General features: G+C 39.7%; 1 protein-coding gene and 1 long non-coding RNA gene across 3 annotated transcripts; one reads left to right on the top strand and one right to left on the bottom strand.

Moving 5' to 3' along the window:
- Window positions 1-810: 810 nt before the first annotated feature.
- On the bottom strand, window positions 811-5,715 carry ankrd53 (ankyrin repeat domain 53). The gene is made up of 6 exons (XM_084712303.1): window positions 5,476-5,715; window positions 5,132-5,225; window positions 4,270-4,469; window positions 3,840-4,004; window positions 3,626-3,746; window positions 811-2,681 (listed from the first exon to the last, which is right to left on the bottom strand). Exons 1-6 carry the CDS (start codon window positions 5,535-5,537, stop codon window positions 2,124-2,126), a joined length of 1,200 nt encoding a protein of 399 aa, XP_084568429.1. The 5' UTR covers window positions 5,538-5,715; the 3' UTR covers window positions 811-2,123.
- Window positions 3,868-25,118, top strand: LOC146305811 (uncharacterized). 2 transcript variants are annotated; one of them, XR_014769078.1, is made up of 4 exons: window positions 3,868-4,007; window positions 4,296-4,501; window positions 8,312-8,456; window positions 24,997-25,118. It is a non-coding gene; the product is annotated as an uncharacterized LOC146305811 (long non-coding RNA). The 2 variants fall into 2 exon arrangements; XR_014769077.1 differs by having other exon boundaries at window positions 3,877-4,007; window positions 4,299-4,501.
- The last annotated feature ends 72 nt before the right edge of the window (window positions 25,119-25,190 follow it).

The following is a 25,190-nucleotide window of genomic DNA, read 5'->3' on the forward strand; positions in this document are numbered from 1 at the left end:
TAAGATTACTTAAAATGAAAAAGGGCAGTCTGAAGTTTAATTGTAAGGAATCAGCTTCTGATCTGTGGAGAAGTCCTGTTTCAATTACAAGTTGTGACATGAATAAAACAAATGTTCTGTTTCATCACATCAGTGACAAGGGAGTTAATAAAGGCACTTGGAAAGGACTACTTTATAAATAAATAACCTTAAATTAAAAGGAGCTATAACATGTCTTTGATGTGGCCACAAAAATGATGCACTTTTTTGTTTTTTTGTTTTTGTCTCGCATCTACACTTAGACCATTAATTATCAGTGCTGTAGATTACAACATGCCCATCTGTTTTGGACTGTTTTTAAAAACTCTAAGTAATAAAAAATCAGATTTTTTTGTACATTGATCATACATTTTACCTGACATCAACGACAAATGAAAACATTCTGAAGATCAAACCAGTGCAGTGACTTTTGTAAGCTAATGGGTGCCAGGGACAAAAGCTGCTCAGAGTGGCTGGATCAAAGTACTATTAAAGAAGCTGAAATTCTTTTACCACTTACAGAGTGCAATTCATTGTAGGGCTGGTATACACGCACAACTATGTAGTAAAATAAAAGATTTTGTTGAAAAAACACAGATGAGATGGTTCTTTTCACAGATTGGTCTTCAAGGAAATCAAGGCGAATGAAGATGTACTGATCCATTTCCAATTAAATCAGGTTATTTCACGTGTTCAGTGTTAAATTTTATTTGCAGTACAATTTCCCAACTGTTCAAACTCCCAGAGCACTGAAGAATATGTGTGTGCTGGACTGTGTAGCTGAATTGTTATCACAGTCCCGTATGTCTCGGTCACAGAGGGTGCACCAGGTTGAGGCTAGTGTACACTTTGACCCCCACCGAGGTGTGAAGTGCTTCGTGAAGTAAAGGAAAAAGACAAAACCACGACGCACGCTCACACACCTTAAGCTGACAGGCCACCGCTCGCAGTTACACACATGCTGTTGACAAGCCCTCACCTGGATCTCAACTCAATTCCCCGGGGCAGATCAGTGAAAGTGCAGAGGATACATCTGTGACAGGTGACCCAGTTCACTGAGGTTTTCTCACCTTTCACTCACCCCTCGGTTCACCCCGCTTTTGGAGGCACAGCGTCTGGAGTGTGTGGCATTTTTAATTTTGTCACTTTGAGCTGAAGTCATGGGGTGACAGGATATTTTGTTAGGAAGGGTCTGTTTTTATGCCTTTTGATGCTCCTGGGTGGCACCAACAAAGATTAATTTAATCTAAGTTGAGTTCTAATCAGAGTTTAAGAAAATTTAAAGATTTAAATTTTTTAAAATGCACAATTAAAATTAATCTCTTTTTAGTAAATCCAAGTTAAGTGATGTACAACAAAATGTTGCATTGCTTTTTAGATAGCTAAAAAATTGCTAAAAAAAAAAAAAGAAAAAAAAAAGGCAAACCTAACTATTATGTTGCTAGCTAGCTAAAAAAAAGAAAACTGAATGTTTCTAGCAAACTGAAAAGCTAATAAAACATTACAGTTTCCTAGCTAACTAAAAAACTTTTAAAATGTTATAATGTTTGCTAGTTATTGTAAAAGTTATACTGTTTACTAGCTGGCTAAAACATTAACAAAATACTACAGTGTTTGCTAGCTAGTTAAAAAGTTAACAAAAGGCTACAGTGTTTAAGTAACTAGTTTAAGAAGTAAAACATCACATTGTTTGCTAGTTTAAAGTTTTGGTGCAGCAGAATTAAATTTGATCTAGGTTTAGAGTACAAGCTAACCTGAGGTTTAAAGGGAGGCTCTTTAAACCTCTTTATTAATTTTAAGCTAGTTTTAAAGTTTGGTGCAACATAATTTAAAGTCACACTATGGTTTAATCAGGTTTAAAACTTCATTCTTGCTGGTGCAACCCAGCCCTGATGTGAAGTTGTACAGATTCATGTTTTCCTAGAAAACTTAGATGTAAGTTTCCACAGCATTTGATAAAAAAAAATATAAAAATGTGCTTAATGTAAAAATGTACTTTCCACCGCCTACCAAGTTTGGATTTAAAATATCGGTAATATTTCACTACCAGATGAGATTTAATGCATTTAATTTCAGGTCTGGTTGAAGCTTTTCCAGCATGGTGATCAGTAGTGTCCAGGCTCCAGCTCCTCAGCCAGGTGCATGGCCACCTCTGTCCAGGGGGAGGTGCTCCGCCCCTGGGGGTATCCTCTGTGCTGGACCTCCGTGATGTCCTGTGGCTCAAAGTGCTGAGGTGAGGTGATCCTGCAAGGGAAGGCTCTGGGGAACAACACCCTCTCAAGGACATCCAGAGGCAGGTCAGGGGCAGGGCGAGGTGTACTGTCCCACTTGGTAGTGTACCGAAACTGCTTGCTGCTGGAGTCCCTCCACAATGAGACGCTGTCCCGGAGGTCTGGCACTGCAGGGGGCTTCTCCGGCTGGAGGCCCATGAAGATGGTCCAGGGCCTGGAGGAGGAAGAAGCCGGAAGTTGTTTGGTGGAGATGTTCCCGTCTTCCTGAGGGCTTCCTGGCTGGTGCTTGGCATGCTTTGGTTTAGAGCTGCTCTGGTCTGACTGGAGGCACTGGGTGTGGTACTGGCTCACCGAGACTCTCTGGGAGAAATCCTTCAGGGGAGGAAAACCTTTTTTGTGTGCCCACTCTGCCACCTTCACATCAGCAAGTGTCTGTAAGTGGATGCAGAAAAAGTGATTCGTTTCTCAGATATGTGAAATAACCTGCCAACATCATTAAATGAGTACAGAACTAATTATAGTGACTGACTTTGGTGAAATTGAAGTCTGAGTTAGTACAGATTTATCAAGAATAAGAAAATGTATTCTGAACATTGATCACATTGTTTAGGAATGCTAACATTTCATTTAGTTGTAAGTTTTCTTTATAAGGATACCAATAACAGTGTTTTTATATGTGAATGTTTGTCTGATTCTGTCACAGTTTGGAGGTAATTAATGGAGTCAGGGTGTAGTTAATTACATGTGGTTCAATTATTTGTTTAAGGGGATATTTCAGGTCATTTGATGTAGGGTTGAATGAGGTTCTTATACATAGTCAACAGTAGCTGGCAGTCAGCTTGCTCTCACTTAAGCAATATACTGTTATGGACAGGCTGCGCAAGAAAAGGTATTTTAGCCACTTCAAAAAAGCCCATTTAATAAAATCAATATTAGATTAAGTGTATGCTTTGTTTTAAATATTTTCACCACTTTACTATCAAACAGCCTTTTCAGACAAAAACCAACATTATAGAAGCCATCTGTACTCTGTAAACCAGAGAGACTTCAGTGAATATGTACTAACCTTTTAAAACATGGAGATCACGCAGTAACACAAACTAACAGATCGAGGCAGCAGTAGATCAGCAACTTCTGTGTTCTGAGAGGTAAACTTCCTGATTTCCTAACTTGAAGTTTGGATGTTGTTTATCTACTTTTTGAAAGTAGTTTTAATGTGACAAGCTAAATTTCTTTGGGAGTATTTAAGAAGTTATTTAACTGCTTTTCATTGCAAGCTAGTTAGTAGTTTGGTCAACTACAGTTTTGAAGTAGTTTCCCCAACACTGAAGTTTTTGTTACCTCTAAATATTGGATGAAACGACAGTTAAACTAACCTTTTTATTGAGATAATTCATTTTGGCCTGATCCAGAAGCTCTCTGTGTAAAGCTTGAACAAGATTCCTTTCTTGCATTTCTTTCCTCTTATCTTCCTGCCACATGCGGCTTTTCAGATACCTGCACGAGAAATACAAAACCTCTGTTAAAAAACAGTCCATTTTAAGTGAAACAGCTTTTACTTTGGTGTGAATTGTTCTTTCGGCTCATTACCTTGCAACCTCCCTGTGGCACCAGATGCGGGCCAAATCCAGAGGAGTGTGTCCTGCGCTGTCCCGGGCCAAAACATCCGCTCCAGCCTGGATGAGGATCTCTGTGCAGTGCAGGAGGCCTTCAGAGGCGGCCAGGTGCAGCGGGGTCATCCCTGAATCTGTGGTTCTGGTAATAACAGTAAAACTATTTTCAAGACAGCTGTCTTCACGGCTTCATCATCATTATCATCAGTGTCATCATAATCATCATCATTATCCCCTGCAGTAGCAGCAGAGGCTATAAATTCACTGATCTCATTGTAATCATAATCTTACTTTTGCACTTTGCAGTGTTATTTCTAGTCTGCTAAATGTCTTCTAAACATGCAGCTGAGAGAATTAATGAACTAACACATAACTGAAAATAAAACCTGCACATAATATTCCCCTACACGCTGATGTTGGCGCCGTGCTCCAGCAGGTATCTGAGGCAGGAGGAGGTGTTGGGTGAGCTCTGGGAGGACAGCACCATGTGAACAGGCCGGCGACCCTGATGATCACTGCTGTTGATGCACCCTGGACTGGACTCCACCAGGAGCTGAACAGAGGCTAGCTGACCGTAAAGGCACGCCATGTGGAGCGGCAACAGATCCTGGAGAATCAAACACAAACACGAGCACAAAGGTTACTCCTCAATATTATAATTTATAACCTGTATTTAACCTACAAGACCTGAGCTCATATTAAGTCTAAGTGCCATGGGAGTAATGACCAACAAGACTTTTTCCACAGCAGACATCTTGACATAACAGGAGAAGGATGGATGTGTAACTAATAACATTAAGGAGGGCTGCATGTCATTTAGATGGATGCACTGGCATGGTTTACTGGGATACTTAAATGGGTCGCAGCCTTAATTAAATTAGGGGTGCAGAATAACTATGGGAAAATTATACAGTATTATTATTTATTTTTCTTAATTTTAAATTAGAATTTATAAATATTGGCTATAACAATATCTGATTAGACAGACTATGCCAAAGCATGCAATTAGATTTCTTAGACAAAGTAGTCTATAAAAACTAAAGTATATTTGTCAAGTTTTGTGTTGTGTGTGTATAACATTCGTTATCCATCCCTGTGTTGTAAGGTAATAAATTTGATAATAAATTACCTTTTTTTAAAACCTTCATTAGTGTTGCACTATTCTACTATACTATACCATACTACACTATACTACTCTTTATACCACAGGAATGGATAACCAATATACACAGTATATCCTTCACCATACTATAATGTTAATAAGCCTACCTTTCTGTTCACACTGATATCCACCACCTCCGGGCTCCCAGCAACAACAGCTGGCAACATGTGTCCGTCAGGAGGAGTTCTGCGTTTAAGTTTACTGCAAAAATGAAGCCATGCAGAAAATGTCAGGCTATTAATAGACACAAGAAAGATTCAAACTAACTGTTCCGGCTAACTTGCCCCGGGTTGGTCACAACGCAGCTTGCGGATGGTGATTTTGATTGCGTGATCAAAATCATCCCAAATAACAAACTAAAGCGTCCAAAGCAGGTAGCTTGACCACTGAATAAACGTTTAAATTTAGGCTATACACGCAGGAAAAAAAAAAAAATCTTAACGTTGTTTACCTATTTTTTCGCCTCCCACGTCTCATTTTCACAGATTTGTTGACAGGTTTCATGGTTGCCATGGAAACGTAGTAACCAGGAAACGAACCGTGATTTACGGCAACTCACCCGCACGCAAATCACGCTGGCTTAATGCTGAAACCAACAGGTTTCTAAACCAATACAGACACATATTTGACCCTGAAGTCAAATTAATTGCTTTTTAGTGATGTCATTTATTTATTTATTTATTTATTTATTCATTTAGGCCTGTTAGATTTTTCTACTTATTTGGAATATTTACTTGTCTCCCATTGTAATGATTTATTTTGTTTTCATCCCTTATTTTTTTATATTCATCCAAATATGAATAATGATAATGGACACACTAAAATGACCCAATCTAATATTTTATGGTTTCTTCTTAAAGGCATCTCAATAAAATGCTTATGTTCCTGTAAATACTTCCTCCAACATATTTAGTATATGCCTGGTATCCTATACAATTTGTAACACAGTTAATGAGGATATAAACTCATCTGTTTGTTGAAATAGATGACAAGAAAAGCCTGTGTAGGAAGTCATTTTTCTTTTTCTTGGTTTTGAACTGTAGAGTCATATTACCCGAAATACTGTGTATTTGTTGTCAAATGTCTTTTTTCAAAAATTTGAAAGTGTCATTTAAATTTGAGTCAACTTCATTTATATAGCACATGTAATATGGCAGGCATATAAACTCAGTGTGCTTCAAAATAAAAAGCAAAATACATCATGCATGACAAGCACAAAAATAAGATAAAAAGTATATATAATGAGAAGGTATTATTAAAAGGAAATAATAATAATAATAATACGACTTTATTATTATTTAATAAGACTTTAAAATGATGAAAAAGAACCCCCCAAAAACTATATATTGACCTCACACTTGCAAAAAAAGATATGATTTCAGTCTAGGAGTGATGTGTTTAAAGTTTTAGTTAACATTCAGAACAGAAAGTGTAAAAGTTGTAAAAGAAGTGAACTCCCTTTGTTTTAGCTTATTTTTGTTGATGATACCTGAGCAAACAGAGATTGCATGTGTTCAAATCAAAAGGGGGGGAACATCCACTTGATTTAAGAACATTTTATTCAGCAGTCACACTGAGCATGTTTCATAGATGCAGCCTTCATCATTATGTAATTGCCAGTTGTCTTTTCATCTCTTGAATAAAACCAAAAATAAAAGCCCACTCCCTCATACAGCAGTAACACGTGTTATGTGTGAGTCAGTGTAATAGCTTGTGACAGATACAGGCAGATGAGTAGCTGCAGGCAGGGCAGAAATGGATACTTCCACCCTCCTGTGTAGTCCACAGCTCTCTGCTCATACATCCCTGGTGAGCTCGCATCGACAGTGCATTAGAATTGGCAGCTCGCACTTGGCCGTGACTAAAGCAGATCAATACTGCCGATACTGCTGTGGAGGCCTCAGAGGGCCCCGGACCTGCAGCCGCATGCGAAGAGGCCGATATGAATTGGTCCGTTATATTCTCCATGTCTCTGTGGAGCTGAGGGGTCGATGGGCTCATCAGGCAGCAGGCCTCTCTGATCACTGCTATTGACCACTTGACCCTGTGGTGAACTGTACGGCCACATATGAGAGAGAACACTGTCTGTCATGGCAGAGATACTATAGTCTGGCTTTAGCATGAGTTTACTTTTTAATTAGATTAAATTATTATTTATAGCTATATGCTATAAATTATATACTATATTATTATATATACTAATATAATTGATATTTTTAGGCCATGCCATGCTTTAAATCTTGATATACACACTTCGCCACACCACTACACTTAAAACAACATGCTGTAAATTCTCAAACAGTGAAGATCAGATCAAGCCACTCAAGAGTATATAAAGTAGGGCTGGACAATATGGACAAAATAAAATATCACTATATTTTTGATCAAATACTTTTACTGATATGGTAACAATATTGTGGGGGTGACTACTGGTGCTTTCACAAAATATTAACACCATGGGATTTTAGTAAGTAATAGGGATGTAATAATATATGAAATATCACAATATTTTAATATAAAATGTCCTGATATCTACTGGACTATATCTCTATGTACTGTGATATTACAAGCTCAATTGTTTTATTTCATTATTTTTGTTTTGTAATTTACATACATAATTCAAACATTGATTGCCAAAGATAATTTATGTCAATGTTTCACACAAGCTTAGGTCATGGCGGGCTGCTTTTATTTTATTTTATTAAAGAAGGAGAGCAGAAGCACTTTAAATGCTGTACATATGAGATTTATCATTTAATAAAGGACTTTTTAAAAGTTTTAAATTTACTTTAATGTAATGCAGCCTTTAAAACCAGGAAATTACAACACTCATGGCATGTCCACATATAGCGATATCTAAGAGCTAAGATATCTTGTCTTATATCATAGCATCAATACTATCAATATTGATAAACTGCCCAGCTCTACCTTTATTCTACCAAAAATATATACAAAAATCAGAAAACTGATTTGCTTATATACTGTATAGTAGTGATGGACATTTCTGCTGGTACAAAACAACAACCACTATAATCACCGTGCTCATTACTGAGCATCATTTTCTTTCTTTCATCTAATACGTCCACTGACAAGCTATTTCTGGAGCTTAATTTGAATATGTTTGACAAAGAAATAAATACTTAACTCAGTGTCTACTTACTACCCTTTTCCAGGCTAACACTAACCACCTTTAAACTCTTGTAGATTTCCTACAACTCTATATTTTCATTCAGGTCTTTAATTTGTGACTTCTCCTTTTATTCCCTGTCATTCTCTGTCTCAGAGAGCCATCATGGTCCAGTAGAGGGTCAAGGACAGGACACGGACCCCTGGCTTTCTGCTCCGAGTGCCAACCCCCCAGAGCCTTCGCCTTTATCACAACACAGCCATGCTGCTACTTCGCCGACACATGCATGTGTGTGCGCAGATAAAGTGAGTACGAGTAAACTGTGTGTGTGTATGCGTATGTGCATGAGTGTGTATATGGTATATGCGTTGAGCAGCATGGCCCTGCTGTGGCCTCTGCGGCTTCCTTCGACCTCGGTCACATGTCATGGAGGTTGTATGGAGCCTTCGTTTGTAGAGCTCTTTCGTGTTTGACTTTCAGCACAAGTCCCTGGACAACAATCCCCGACATGACCTCTTTCTGCTGACAGCTGAGTGTGTGTGTGTGTTTGAATGTCCATGTACTGTCAAATTCAGTCTATATGAGAGAGTATTCGCCTTAAAAGCACCAAAAACCTTAAAAGCTTTCTGTCATATGACATCTGATGCTCAATTTGCAAGAAATGCAGATTAGAGCAACTGTTTATATGAGTGTTTGGGCCTTCTAAATTTCTCCCTACTGCGCCGACACGCTCATTGCATTAAAAAAATATAATGTGTGTGTGTGTGTGTATGCTGCAAGTGTGCATGCACACATTAGCTACAGCGCATGCAGTTGGTGCAGAGCAGATTAGCAACGGGCTGATCAGAGATGTCTAAACCTGCTTAGGGCGAGGATGAAAATGAGATCATGTCCCAGCAGCCTCGCGGCAGCCTCTCCCATTGGTCTGTTACATCATCCAATCACATCCCATCTGTCTTCATTGGTGGTGCAATAGCAGCTTCTGCTTGGCACCTGACCAATTGGCTATCAGGTCTCAGAGCACATGGAGTGGAAATGCGTTCAGTCTTGTGTGTTTTTTTGTGGTTATGTATAAAATCTTTTTGGGTTTTAGATAGTAAAAGGGATGACAAAAGAGTAAGGGGCGTGCAGCAAAGGTCATTGGCCAGAAACAGAACAGGGACATCGCAGGGACATTGGCTTCCAACACACACTCAGTTTGGGTTTTTGTCAGGATTTGGTTTTGCTTTAAGGGCTCTTTGCTCCTCTGTGTGTTTGGAAAATACTGTGAACTCTTGGTCTTATAAAGCGCAACAAAATTCTGTTGACTTTATGGTAAAATGAAGATAATTTGTTTTTCATATATGCAGAAAAGATAAACTTCTTTTTTTAAATTCAGCTGTAGTCTTTGCTAAAGTGATAACGGTAGTGTTCTGTAACGGTAGCTAATAGTGTTAACAAACAATAGCTAAAGGCAGTCCTCTTCAAGAGTGGTGTTCTCTAAAAGTAATGGTAGCGTTCTCTAACAGCAAGTAACAGTAATATTTGTTAGCAGTAGCTAATGGCAGTGTTTGGTAATAGTAACGAATGGTTGTGTTCTCTAACAGTAGTTAATGAAAGCATTTGCTAACAATAGCTAACTGTTATGCTTGCTCATGCTAACTGATGGTAGTGTTCTCTAACAGTAGCAAATGGTAATGTTCTTTAACAGCAACTAACGTTAGCGTTCACAAACACTAGCTAATGGTAGCGTTCACTGACTCTAATGGTAGTCTTCTCTGACAGTAGTTAGCAGTAGTGTTCTCTAACTGTAGCTGACAGCAGTATAGGCTAACAGTAGTGTTTACAAAGAGGTTTAGCTTGGCAAGATGAGAAGATGCTCAGATAACAGATAAAAAAAAAAGTTGATAAGCAATGCTGGATTGATTATTTAATATTTTCTAACCTGAGATAACATGTGGCTCTGTATTATCAAATTGGAAAAAATCCAATCTTAGATTCTTCATATCCCAACTTAAGACTTGAGATAGGAAGTTTCTGTAATATGGACCCTGTTTGATGTATAACTAACTTTTTAATTCAGTGTAAAAGTGATGAAGAGCAAAGGTGAGGAGGAAAGTCAGGAGAGGGAGAGAAGAGTTAAGTATTAAAGTGAGGCTGTGGAGAAGAGGGAGAGAAAACAGAGAGAAGGAGAAGATGAGGAGTAGATACGAGAGCAAACACATGGCCTCAACATGCCTTCATATTTGATGAGCCACCTTACAAGGACCTTGTGCCCCTGGGGCTTCTGAACTCTGCTTGTGTAAGTGTGCTGATGCCCTCACTTTCCTCCTTCCCCTGCTGCACCTCCCTCTTTTTGCTTTTCCATCTTTTACTCCATCCCTTAGCTCCTCCTTCTATCTCTCTTTTTTTCTCCTCCTCCTCCTCTCTCTCTCTCTGTGCCTCATGCTCAGCCAGGCGGCAGCGTGCTAATGCACCATGGCACATTCTGCAGCTCCGAGTCACAATGCGACCAGGCTTTGCGCAGTGACCGCACGGCGACCTCCCTCACTATCGCTGCACACAGGCGCTGTGCTGTACCAGGGCCTGTTCAGGGCAAGGATGGAGGCGATGAGTGTGAAGGAGGGTGGGATAGAGGATGAAGGAGGAGAGGAGAAGAAGAAGAAGTAAGGTTCTGCCACTGACAGGTGTGATCAGATCAAATGACAGTGAGATAAATGGATGGCAAGTAGGGAAAGGCTGCAGCACCCTGTCTTCACTGAGAGACGTTTTTATGCCTCGTGTGAGTTATCAAAGTGCCAAAGCAGAGGAGGTTATGTGCTTATGTCTGCAGTTGTGGCACGTGAGCACGCAAAATGACGAATGCTCCTGTAACCAGATTGTTCTGAGTCATGTATGCAGCTTCATGTGGCAGAAATAAGATATTTTTGCACTAGTCGATGAGCCAACATTTGAGCCACTGCTACCACTGGACGTTAGACTGGAGAGAAGAGCAAGAAATGGGGTTATCCTTTCTTGCCCCTTACTCTCCTTTTCCTATGACAGGCCATGCTCCTTCACCCCCGAGGTCCCGACAGACATCCCGCCATCACACCTACCCATGATCCTGAGCTTTTTTCCACATCCTACAGACACGTTCTTCTCAATCCTCACAGTTCAGCAGATATGACCAGAGGGAAGGGGAGAGAGATAAATGGACTGAGATAGTGAGAAAAAGGAGTGTGAGAGGCCTTAAAGGTCAATGATAGGAAGGTGGACTGATAGGAACAGAGAAACCAAGAACATTTAATCTAACATTGGTACTAATCAGAGTTTAGGAAATCTTGGTTTACAATAAACCCAGACTTAAAATGAAACAGTAAACTGAAATGAAAGTTTAATCAGTAGGAAGATGCTTGCTTACCTAAATTAATAAAAAATAAATATTCATTTGTTGTACTACTTTTTTCAGGCGTTAATGTAAAATAAACTATTTACGCACTTTCTGGTTGGTTTATTGCATGTTCTGCCTACACTCAGTGGTGAATTAATGAGGGCACTTGGGCACACCTGATAGGTGTATCCTGCTATGCACTGGTAGCGCAAAGGGTGGAACAGGACAGGATACCCCTGCGCCCCTGGTGCAAGACAGCAAAGGTAGATTTTGACACCTTGAATAAAGTAAATCCACTGCGGTTCCTTTTTCCACTCGCACTTTAGATCAGCGTAACATAGGGCCCAGTCTATGTTTGCCTAAGTATTGGAGGAGCTAGTAAAGCTCAAACTAGCTCATGGCAGACCTGTCCTGTTTTATTTATTTTTAGAAGTCGTGATTAGACTCAAGAAGGCAGCACATCTCTCCTCCATCAAACCTGAGGGGGATTCTGTCCATCTGTTGGTTGTCACATCTTCCAAGCTGGCTCACTATACTGTAGGCTGTACACCTGATAACATCCAGCTCCACTCTGCTAAAATTCATCTACTAATCTTTAACAGTCGTTGGAGTAAAACAGATGGTTGTGTATGTGTATGTGTACAATTTAGAGCTATAGTTAAATGCTTAGCAGCTATGAACATCCTGAAGAAAGATCACTAATTTAACTTGACATACAATATTACCACCTCTAGATCTAAAGGATTAGTCCTGTAAATAAGCCTGACCATTCATATCTGTAAACCAGAGACTGACTTCCAGTGTGAAAAGTATGACAAAAAATATATACAACCTTTTTACATGCAACAATTGAAAACAAGAAGAATGATAAAATATATTAATTTTGTTCTCAACCAGTAAAATCTAAATAACTAATGTGAAAGATGGATGGATGAATGAATAAATTAAACATTATTATTTTAAAGCAACTTTGTTCAACCTGCATCCATCCAAAATCACACACTATAGCTCCTGATTAATAAAAGAGTTTCCTTTGCTGGTCAAAAGTATTTTTAGCAGATCTTAAAGGTAACAGAACAGGAGCAGATGGTTCACCAAATCATATGCCAAGCGTTTTTTAAAAGTGTCTGCCCCTTTCCAAACAGTTTCTCAGGACGACTTCCCAGATGGTTCTGTGTAACAAACCATCTGGTGTGTCAGGTTAGTGATATACATAGACAAACTGAAAATATCTATCCTACTGCAAGTTCCTACTTGATGTAGGATACTACATGTTTTAATCTAATGTAATGTAATATACATTTTTGTCAGACAAAGACTAAGACTGAATCAAGATCAGGTGCCAAAACGAACACTTCTAGCTTCGGAGATGCTTACATAAGCAACCTTATTTATAGAGAAATAAAAAATTGACGAATCTTCAAGCACAGCTGCTCTGTTAAAAAAAAAAAAAAAGCTGCAGCAGCAGTATAACATATACACCATCAGTCATATGATGGCATGGCACAGGGACACTTCAGAAAAGTAACCCTGAACACATCACGTCCTCTGTATTAAACTATAGACAGGATGGTTAGCAGCGATCATGCAGCTTGGAGATATTTACTGACCATCAACAGCTCAGCCCACAGCACTCAGTAGTCCCGTCCTCACAGTGAAGCTGCAGGGTTCACATACCCTCCAACTTGTAGACTTACTATTGCTGAAGGTTTGCTGAGAGGACTCAGTGGAAAGAAAACTTTATAGTAAAGGCAAGTACATTTCTGGTCATCAGGAGATTCAGTTCTCTCTCTTTTTTGGTGGAAAGTAACAGCCCCTCCACACCTTCTGAACTCAAACTTTTTTCTTGTATCCCCGCCTGCAGAGGCCAAAAAAAAGTTTAGGCACGGACACCCTACAGTTTTTTTTTTTTTAAATAAATCTTGAACAATACTTATGTAAGAAACTGATAAAAAAGGATCCTAGTTGAATTTTAGTGAAATAAAAATCAGCATCTAAGCATCAACAAACTCTCAACTTTGTTTATTTTCCCCCACATAAATCATGTTCATATTTATCCATGTTGCATGTACAAAACAAAACAACAGTCATGTATAGCATGTATTGGACAACAGATAAGTTTGAAATACTGCAGGGAGTAATGGAACAAGAAAGAGCAGCCACAGTTAGCTGTTAGATGAAGAGTTACAGGCTGCAGACCTCCACTCTCCTGACCCCTAATATAAAGACAAGAAATATTGAAAATATCTTCAGAGCTTCAGTGACACAGAAAAAAGGACTCTGAGTGGGAATTTCATTCTTTGCCCCCATGAACCTCCTGGACTTTGCCGCGACCTCGGAGTTTACTGGTTCAGCTGCTGTGTGAACTCACACTCTGGTTGTGTGTAAAGCTGCAAAGATCAACCGCTCAGCGACACCATTAACGAGGTCAAATTTACATGTTATTCATCCAGTCCTCTGTCAGGAGATCGCTGCTCTGCACTGTTAACCTGCACATGAACGTAAAGCTTTGAGAAATGCAACCACCATGAAACACGGCACATATATACATATATATGAGCCAACGCTGCATGTGCGTGCGTGTGACAGCTTTGCCACTGACACTGTGACCCATTCTTACATGGTGGTCTCTCCTCTTCTATCCAGGTCATAGAGCATTGGCTCATCCTGGTTCATCAGCAGGGCAACGCTCCACCAAACCCATTGTTCCTGTGACACGCATCCTGATTATATTCATAAAATCTGGTGTTGGTAGAGATAACACGACGTAAAAATGCAAATGCCATTGGGACAGCGATACCACAACAACAGCTTCAGGACAGTCAGCCACTTTGCTATAATGTGTACACACTGTGCCTCAGCAAACATAATACAACAGGAAGTGAAAGACACACACAGGCCTGCTCACTCTGTAAATGGTATTTTTCGCCTGGGGTTTTTCATCAGTTCAATTAAAGTGCTCGTATTTTGCTCATTTTTGCAAAGCTGTGGAGCTGGAATTAGGCCAAAATAAACACAATAAGCAGCAGAGGGGAGGAGGGTGGAGGGCTTACTTTTCAAACAGATGGATGGATCGACAGCTGATCCGATGATCTTCCCAAAAAACTGACAGACAGTGTTCTGACAGTTTTTTAACTCTCCAGAGACATACAGCAGCCTAATTACCATGTTAAATAATTCAGCAGAATGGCAGCAACATGCAGAAACACTGAAATCCATTTGGGCCGACAAGGCTAAAAGGATGTAGCCTCATAGCCTGTGTACGACATGTTGATCGCTGTATTATTGATGCTGCTGAGTGTTTTATCAAGCTCAACTGACACTGAAATAGACCTAAACTTAACCCCAAAGACGTTACATTTCATTATTCATACTTAAATCACAACAAAAAGACATTATTTGAAGAATGTTGATAATTAATGTATATTGATTGCTTGTAATGAGCTCTGAATAGTGCTATTTTGAATAGAGAAACACCCTTATTTGCATTTCTTGGTGTAAAACTAATTATGTAAAAGAAAATGAGGTATGAGTATTTTTTAAAAAGTACTAAATTCTAAATATTGGTTAAAACATCATACCACTAAATGTTTACAGGGAGCTAGAATATAGCCTTGTTTTTCAGCTTGACAGTGAACATTTTTGACATTATCAGGCTGATTATGAAAAGGGTTCAGAAGTTCAAGAGGTTGGAGAAGAATTCCCCTCAGCAGATGTAAAAATCCCCTGTGTTGTTGGTGAAATGCTTTTAAAGTTCAAGGCTGCAAAACAACCGGGACACAAAGTTCAAACAAAGTTCTCTAGATGATGTACAGTAAGAACGTTAAACATGAGGAAATTCAAATGATCGAAAGACAGACAGCGATTAATTTGGCTCACCTGGAAATGACAACGACAGAAATGTTTCACAGAGCACTGAAAATATTCTTGGAGTCTTGCTGCATATTTTTCTTTTTCTCTTTAGAGCGTCTCTTAGAGCTGAGGGGAAGTGCTGCTTTAGGTGATCATTATGTGTTGGTTTGTCACTACGAGCACCATCTTTGACACACTTTGTCATCTGACCCTAAAGATATTGAGTAGAGCAGCTTTAAGGGCAAGTAAACTGACTCAATTGTGAAAAAGAGCGGTAACATACTTTCTCAGAGTCTCATTTGTTCCGCCTTCATACATACTATAAGCCTGTGAGTGTGTGTGTGTCTGTCGGCTCGGTGTGTGTGATCCTCACCTCCCCTGGCATCCCCCGCAGCGCCAACACTAAGGTCTGCCACCCTTCCCGTCCAGCTCCTCTTACCGGGGGTCGTGACATCGGCAGGGCGCAGGGCAGCGGATTGTGATCCCGTCTGGCATGTTTGGGCTCCCTCTGCATTTCCATTCCAGTCTCCACGTAGACACCCACTGGGCTGGGCGTATTATGCTCTTATAGCTCGTGTGTGTAAGTATTTGTATCTGTGACAATGCCAGATGTGTTTGTTTTAACACATCCACACAGCTACATTTGTTCCTCTGTTGTCACACACATAACTGTATATACATTGGCATCAGTAGCAGCATGTGGTGTTAAGCCATATGGTTTAGACACTGTCAGGTGTACTCTTTATCACGTGTGTATGAGTGTATGTGTGTATGTGTATGTGTTTATCCAGGGATGGGAAGTAACTAGTACGAAGAGTTTTCAGGTATATGTACCTTTTGTGAGTATTTATTTTTCTGTACAGCTTTTTACTTTTTCTCCCTACATTTTAACAGAAATATCTGTACTTTCTACTAAAACCAAAGGAAATTTTTGATTATTCTTATTTTGCATCATTGCAGGCCAAATACCCAACATTAAAAAACGATGTCAGCTTAAACAGATGGGACAATACCACAAAAAAATGAGTCCTTGGTGTATCCATCAGTGCATATCACAAACAGATGTAAAAGACAAAAAACACGTAACAGCATGACCGAAAAGAGGTATCAAGACATAAATGAAGTAACAAGACAGAAAACAACATAAGGGAAGTAACAAGGTGTAAAAGAGGTAACAATACATAAAACAACCCAAAAAAGATGTGACACAATGAAACAGACACAGAGGGAGACTAATGTGGAGAAAAGGTGAGGTTCAGTTGCACAGAAACAGCCAGTAGTATACTTTGAGCCTGTACTTTTTCACTTTTACTTGAGTAAAGAAGTCAAATCAGTACTTTTACCAGTCTTCCTTACACAAGTATCTGTATGTCTACTTGAGTAATGAATATGTGTGTACTTTTGCCACCTCTGGTGTTTATTATATTTAATGCACTCTCATATGTGCTTCTCATCCGTGCACATTTGTCTCTCTCGACACAGGCCTTTGTGGGTTTTACTATGTGTTGGTACACCCTCAGGGAAAGAGATATGACCCATAAAGCCCAGCATGCTCAGTGTTGCCTCTCCTCATCCGGTGAGGGTATCGGCAGATGCTTGACCCGGGGTCGCCCTCACAATTGTGATTGAGGCGTGAAAATAAGTCTGGGCGTGAGAAATCAGGGTTAACTCACACCCCGGACCAGAGTCTGGCTCCTCTTCTTCTCAGGTGTCCTCTCACCTCAGATAATGCTAATGTGCAGAGGGGAGACCGGACCTGAAAGGGAACCTGAGAGGATGTTTTCACAAAGTCAAAGGACAAATAGAGGGTGTTTAAGGATAATATTGTTCTCTCTCGTCACCATCCTCTCAAGCATTGGTGATTCAAAGTTTTAAAAGTGGTGTAACATTCCCCTGCAGATGTACAGTAAAGTGTCTACTGTACTGTAGAAAACATCTCAGCAAATGCAAATATGAACACATTCATAGAAAAGAGATGGTGTCAGTCAAAAAATTGCAGAGCAGTCATTAATTTCAGACCGGTATACAGTTCTCTGAAAAACACTGACTTCAAACTTACTGTGGTCATATTATAGATACTGAACATTGTGCAAAATATATCCAACTAGCAGCTTCAGTTCTAAATTATCTGTATTTATCCATCTTCTTCCGCATCAGCTTCCACTTTATGTGTGGTGATACCAGCATTACTACAGAGGAGTGTAAATATATGGAAAATTAAATTAATTTCTTGAACTTGACAGCTTTCATGGTCAATATAGACCATACTGGGGAATTTATTGCTTCATTTAGTGCCTCAGGCTAGATTTAGCATCAACACTGACTGGGCATCCACATGAAAATTTTTCCCATTAACATATCTCAGATGTCTTTACACTATGGGGAAAATGTGGTGGTGTTGTGATTTATAGGTTAAAATTATGCAGTGGTTTTACTGGTTCAGTTGTCCAAACCATCAAATCTGCCCACTTCACTGAACTGAATGTTTGCCTGAAATGTAAATGGAGTGTAATGAGTTGACAATTCAGTCTGATACCCGGCTACTGCACTGGCCCTCTTTGGGCTGTATGTGGCACATGAACTAAAATGAGTTTTTGACACCACTGGTCCAGGTTTAAGCAACAAAATTTCTTGGGTAGGTTCAGAAAAAGATCGTGGTTTGGGTTAAACATATACATTAAGTGTACTTGAACTGATAAAGGATGAAGGACCAGTGTGTAGGATTTAGTGTCATCTAACAGTGAGGTTACAGATTGCGAACAACTCTCCTCAACCTCCCCTTCCAAGCATGTACAAGAGCCTACAGTGGCTGCAAAACTTGCACAAAATGCAACAGGCCCAATCTAGTGTCAGTGTTTAGTTTGTCTGTTCTGAGTTTTGTAAAAACATGGCTGTGAAACATGGTGACCTGCTTCTCCTGTAGATATACTGTAAACATCTCATTATAATGAAAACACAGCAATTCTTATTTTCAGGTGATTAAACACTAATGAAAACATTCTTATGTATATTGTACTATATTTCTACCACATACTGCCAATAAATCCCTGTAAGTTTAGTCCTTTAAATATTGTTCCTGCCATAACCTGAATCCCTCTCAAGCAGAGCTCTATTTGCACACATTGGACAATCTGTTTGCCCCTCCAGATGTTACTACCTTCTTCATCTTCCTCACTGTCTACCTGCTTCCCTGCAGGAGCGTCTCCCTTTCAGCAGCTGCTGAGAAGCTGCATGCTTTTATATCACTGCGACGGTGCTCTCAGGCAGTGAGAGGAAATGACATCTCACCTCACCCACACAGCCAACAACACAGGCTTTTAAAAACCTCCCCGGTCCTTCCCTCAGCCGTGTCCTCGCCAATATTACACCGCCGGCCTAAGAACAGCGCTCCCCGCTCCACTCTGACCTAATGGGCTGTGAAGCACTGAAGGGAGGGAGGCGGGTGAGTGACTATCTCTCACCTCTGTCTGCCTTTTTCCTCCTCTGCGAGTCCGTCTTTCTCTATTTTTGGTTTGATTGCTGTAGTTTGTGCTAAAAACAACAAAAAAATGTTTATTCCTTTTAGTGTCAGATCTAGGATTTATCTCTATCCCTGCAGTATTTTTGTCACTGAAGTCACTGGTCTAAATACAAACCAGAGTTTACATCTAGATGCTTATTCCACAGCTCAAGAGCTTTGGGGGCCAAACCTTCCTTGGCAGCTGATGCAGGGGGGCAAAAGATTTTGAAATATCAAGATTGTATCTCTATGTGCTGTTGTTCTGCCATATTTCTCTACAGGTACTGGAAACAGACAAATCTCTCATGCTCTGATCATGTGTTTCTGATGTTACTTTGGCAGATATCCTCCACTCCTGGATCTTATCAGACCAAACACAATCTTTTACTTAATATGTAGCAGGTTATACAGTATATGATGACTGACAGAGGAGCACCACCAATCCAGATTTGAAAAGACACACCTCACACCAGGGCTGCTGCTGGCCATTTGGATGCCCTTAGTGTAATTGCTTTGTGGTGCCCTCACCCCGACCCCCTTATTATAACACATTTATGTTGCACAGAGACATGATTTTTTGCCCCAAACTGCACGAGATTAGCATTTCCGTCATGGGAAGACTCTTGGGTGTATAGAACCCATGTTATTCTCATATATTGTTGTGACAGGCCCTTTGAAAATGGCTATGCAGTTTTTCGTTAATCAAAATTTTTACCTTACCTGACAAGTATGACACAGTCCTCCTGGTTCCCTGTCAGGTTTATTAATGCAGTAGGTGGAGCTGTGAAAGCTCATTTTGGTGCCCCCTCGCAACACAGCAGGCTCACAAAACTCAAACAAAACTGACAAATTAAGCAGTGCTGATCAATTGTGAATCAAGATTCTGTTATGACATTGCCTTTTTCTCACCTTACATGTTTTCACAGACAAATTATATTGTACTGTTAAGCTGTAGATTGAGAAAGTTTGCAAGCGGGTTCCTGCTTGAAAACGGACCAAGCACCGCCCATAGACATATATACATAGACACTGAATTGAACCACTTGACCTGTAAACACATACAGATAAATGGGGGAGCTGTACTTTTTTTCTGGATAAAAGGCGCTATAACATCTACATCTGTTAACCAATTTCAGTTAGTTGTTGTTATATTCAAGAGTTCACAATCTATGTTGAGTCAGGAAAAATAGTTTTTCCTGCTCCATGTAGATCATAAACCCCTGAATATAACATGACTGAAAACAGCAGCTCCCCGTCAGCAACACTCAGCATCGCAGCAACAGGTCAAAGTGGTCACTCGAGTGTCTTCGCATGTCTACGGCATTGCCCCGAAACTGGTTGACATTTGAGGAATCAAAACCAGAACATCTAGATTCCACAGTGTTGAAGGAATTTGTCTTCCTGATTTTGTAGTAATGTACTGTAAGATAAGTTTGAGAAGTCACAGCAGAAGCAGCACCTGACTGTGACATCAACCTTGATATCATTCAAGTTTTTGTTGTTTTTTTTTGACATGTCACTGACTTGGTCTTGGCTACAGCTGGGTCCCATGCCAGAAATACATGTCTCTCTGCTGTTATTGTTTCTGCACTAACGTGCAAAGATTTAGTTGTGGAAACATTTTTTGTGTGTGTGTGTGTGTGTGTGTGTGTGTGTACTGATTGTAAGACTGCTTTAGGAAGACGGAGTGCAGAACAGGTTTGCAGATAGATCCACATCTCTGCTCATGCTACAAATGTCATGTTGATTACACACTCAGAGATTATTGCCTGGTTTGATCTCTCTAAGTCTAAATCTCAACTTTGCCTCAACTCTCATGAAGCTTTGTTGTAACTTAAATCCTGTTTTTGGTTGCACAAAACCTCATAAATTAAGATATTCCTTTAATTCCGAGTTCCTTTAGATAAAAAAAAAAACCTTTTAAGGGATTCTGTGCAATACCCTTAAGTCAATCTCTCACATACGGAGAAATTCAGCCTTAAATGTCATATTTAAGGGGAATGTTTAAGTTGTTTTTGATCAGGTTAATCTGATTTTTACGCAGCTCTGTCATGTTGTTGCTATAGATCCCTCATATCCCACCACTGACATCTGACCTAAACCAGTCCAGTCTGGTGCTCTGTGATGGATATGTGTGAGTCAGGAATAGAAGCTTTGCTATGACAGCTGTACATCACTGTCATGTGTTTGAGGAGTTGACCTTGCACAACCAGGATCCATAAACTAGTGCACAGGAGCAGGGGTGCAGGGGGGGAGAGGCCCCTTTAGTGGCCTTAAAATCAAACAGCACTCATAGACAGCAGCCTCTCCCCTCTGTGTTTTCAGTCGGCTAGGCAAGAGTGGCAAAGATAGCATCATTAGACTACTCAGCTCAGCCGAAGACATCACGAAAGAGATCTCATGATGGATGATAGTGGGACTGAAAGCTCAGGCCGAGGCACGTTTGCCCGCAGGACACGAAACAGCAGCACCTCAGGAGCCAGTCGGGCTCCATGGTCAGAGTTCGAGGACGATGCAGGCCGGGCCGAAGGAGCCCTCTCACATCAGCTTGTTTTATGAGACATCTGCAGGCTAAACTGACCTGACAGCGTTTGATGCATTTGCTGCCTGGCACATAAGCGATCTGAAAACACCGAGCTATTTTTGCTGATGTTAATTTGCTCTGTGTTAGGGCCCCGGTTCACAGCTCGGTCAGCCTTCCCTGATACTATATTCCCGTTTGTTTCAGTAAAGGTTCTCCCGTCACATCGCATTTAGGTCGAGATGCCTGTGAACTGTGAATGCACTGCGCGCAGGGACTTGGCCACGCTGGGGCTTCCGGGTCCTAGAGCCTGTCTGCTCCAAAGGAGGATCTTCCCATGTTGAGGGACTTGTTAATAATTTCTAAGTTTTCCTGTATCATGAGGTTGCTGAATGAAAAGTAGAAATTCAGACAATTAAAAAATCCTTTAATTTTTTCATGCTTTTATTGTGTGGATATGAAGGGGAATCTAAGGCAAACATCTTTGAAATTCCACTTCACTAAATAGCCACTAAAAAGGTTTAAATTTTTTAGCAATTAATAAAATATTAACAAACTATAGCATGCAATGAAATATATGAATGAGACTAATTTAATCTTTTCTTCAGTCTGATGTTATTCTTTCAAGCCATATTGGTAAATGTGGTATTTGTAAATATAAGTTTTTTTGGTGTCATTTTCTGAAAATCAAAAATACATAAAAACTGAATAATAGCACAATAAATTATCATATATATGAAAAACAGACTATTTTAAATATACATTTTTAAATAAAAAGGCATATGCAAAAGTGTAATTTTGTCAGTATAAATGACTATATTTGTAAGAGTTAAAAAGTACCTGATGTGTGCAGTTGTATCCTCCAAACAGCAGCAGCCTGGCCGTGTGTCTTCTAAGAAAAGGCAGCGGTGTCTCCTGTCTTTATACCAATCCCTCCTCAGTGGGCAAGCTGATCTTGTCATTCTCCTCCTCGTTAACTCTGATTTCATGAATAATTCATCACACAATCACGACCGTAAATGAGCACGCTAATTGGTGCCTTTTTTATTATCATCATTATTATTGTTATTATTCCCCATCTCCGGTGCGTACGATTAAACATGAAATTAAATTAATGTGATGGTGAGAAAAATATTTTTCTAATAGCCCTGCATTAACCCTCTTGTTAATTTGAAAACAGATTTAGGGAAATTAATTTTAAATTTGAACACAGTTTGTGAGGGGAAGAAAAAAAAAACTCCTAAACAGCTAATTTAAGTATTAATTTGTGTAATAGCTCAATTTGTTTGCCAGTGGAGATATGCTAATATTTCTTTTCAAACTAGTCGAGAGGAGAGGAGATTTAACTGAGCCTAAAATAAAACATTAATGAAACTAAATATTGAAAACAAATTCTGATCAAGATGATGTTATGTGTGCTGCTCTGTTTAAGAAGAAAGCCAGGGATATGTTTTTTTTTTCCATGTCATATCAGGCCAATAACAGAGTTGCTATTTTATCCGCTCCTTAGTACTTTTTTAATTTGATGTCCATTGGTTAATTAAATTGGCATTCCAGTGGTACATACACAACTCTAGTGTGTGTGTGTGTGTGTGTGTGTGTGTGTGTGTGTGTGTGTGTGTGTCCCTTTAAAACAGCCAGAAGGTTAGTGTGTGCCTTACAGTGAAGCGGTTAAACGGAGGTTAACACATGTTGAGGCAGAATACAAACATAATTAGGTCGCATTAAGTTCATGACTGAGTAAATCTATTTCCTAAAAATGTATGATTTTTCCCTTCTTTGAGATTTCTGGCATCATTGGTGTGCAAGGTTTGAATTGAGGTCAAGGTTGCTAGAAAAAAAAAAAAAACACTTTGAAGTTACATTTAAAATTCATGTAACAACCACACTTACTACGTCATGCTAAAGGCGCACTGGTTTACTACCTTTTATTTCTGCATGCACAGGTAAGCTACAAACTGGCTGTATGAATCTGTTAGTGTGTTTACAGGTCTGTTACGAGATTCTTATGTTTCATTAATGCTGCCTTTTTTTTTTTACAGTAAATAAATAAATGGTCCTGTACTGTTGTAGCAGCATCTAAATACAAATTCAGAAGTTTAAAAATGTCATCAGATCTCATCTAGTGGACAGTTAGCTTTGGTATGTGACTGCTCTGAATATATTGCTCTATATTGCTGTAGTTCCTTGATGTACAGTGCTGCACATCAGTCACAGAGGCCACCTCTGGACAACGCTTTCCCTCAGGAACAGGTGAATAAGATGTGTTCCGATGTGTTGGAAAAACACTTGTAATAGTCCAGGTCCGCGAGAGGATTGAGGTCCGAGACCTGCAGTGCTCCTGAAAAGCGGGCGTCATTTCTCTCTAGTTTGCGTCAAAACACATTAAAATGCACCTGCAGCAATATAAAAAAAAAAGCCTGTGCTCTGTCTCACTCTCTCTCTGCTTTTTTCTTCCTCGCTTCATCTTTCAGGCAATGATGGCAGCAGCAGCCAGTTGCCATGGCAACAGAAGCAGATGTTGAGGGGTTTCTCCTGTGTGATGGGATGTGAACTATTGACCTCTGCCTTTAAAAAAAAGAGAAATGGCAGTAATGGATATGGATTTATGAGTGTATGGGCTGTAGCTACATTGCCTCTAACGCAGCCTGGCACACCATATGCCACTGTATGCATTTTTTATGATGTGGGCCTACTTACTCGCAGTGGTTGGACGATTTACTTCACTCATGTGCTTGGGGGCTTTGCAGCAGTATACACATACTGTACATTGAAGCTATACAGCAGAAACTGTACCTTTACCTCTGTCTATAAATGTGATGACACAGGCAGTTTTATAAGCAACAGGTTCTTCGACTGAGACAAATCTCAGTCCAGGCAAGAACTCACAAAAGAAATTTAGACATATTGAAAAGAATACGCTGCAGCCCAGGTTTATATATGCAAATAAATGGCCTAGTCTTCTACACGTGACTCATACACACAGCTGAACCAACTGAAGACCTAATTTGACAGACAGAGGATGCATATATGCATTGAAGGCTTCGGGCACAAAATGAGTCACAACAATGCCACAGTAACCACAAGGGCCTACTTCTGCATGCTTTCCACAGGCTACAACGTGCAGGCTGCAGGCTCTGACGTTTTACATACACAAAGACATACTTGACCGCCGGTTCTTGCATGACTGTCCCTTTTTGTTTGGCATTTATGTCGCTGTTTTTGCAGCAGACCAACATAGTATTCTGTCATGTAGCACTTGAGGGACATAGAGGTGTGGTTAAAACTAGCCTCAGGCTGCACTGTTGGAATAAACAATTGCTCTTAAAAAAACTAATTAAAGATTTTATTTACTTTCACCAGGATGCTCTATTAATGTTGAAATATATTCTCTGAGAGAACCCTGGCGGAACTGGCATCACAATTATTATAATAATAATTATTATTCATTAACTTTATTCATTCATTGTGGGAGAGGTAATGAACAGACACTTAAAATGTATAACATAAAGAAATACCATAAATATTTAAAAAACATAAAAATACAACATTTTCTGATCAAAGAACTAAAATTATAGATTAAACTAAATGTATCTGTTTTTTTCCCCCTCACTTTTACAGGGTTTGCTACCGTCACTACATGCCACTAATGGAGGGATTTATGTCTACTTAATAAACAAAAGTCCTTCTGCACAGTCACGCTCAGGGATCAGCTGCTGATCGGTCACAGGAACATCTCAGGTAAGAACATTAACATAAACCACTACACACTGAGCTGAGTTGGTGCGATTTTATTAGAAAATCACAGTTCAGTG

The sequence above is a fragment of the Lutjanus erythropterus genome, chromosome 23 (genome assembly GCF_056507025.1).
Source record: "Lutjanus erythropterus isolate fLutEry1 chromosome 23, fLutEry1.hap2, whole genome shotgun sequence".
NCBI lineage: Eukaryota > Metazoa > Chordata > Actinopteri > Lutjaniformes > Lutjanidae > Lutjanus > Lutjanus erythropterus.

Coding starts and splice junctions, on each gene's coding strand:
- ankrd53 (XM_084712303.1), bottom strand. CDS start 5,537: ATGGCAACCATGAAACCTGTCAACAAATCTGTGAAAATGAGACGTGGG. Junction 4,470..5,131: donor ATATCAGTGTGAACAGAAAG/GTAGGCTTATTA, acceptor TTGATTCTCCAG/GATCTGTTGCCGCTCCACAT. Junction 4,005..4,269: donor CACGGCGCCAACATCAGCGT/GTAGGGGAATAT, acceptor TGTTATTACCAG/AACCACAGATTCAGGGATGA.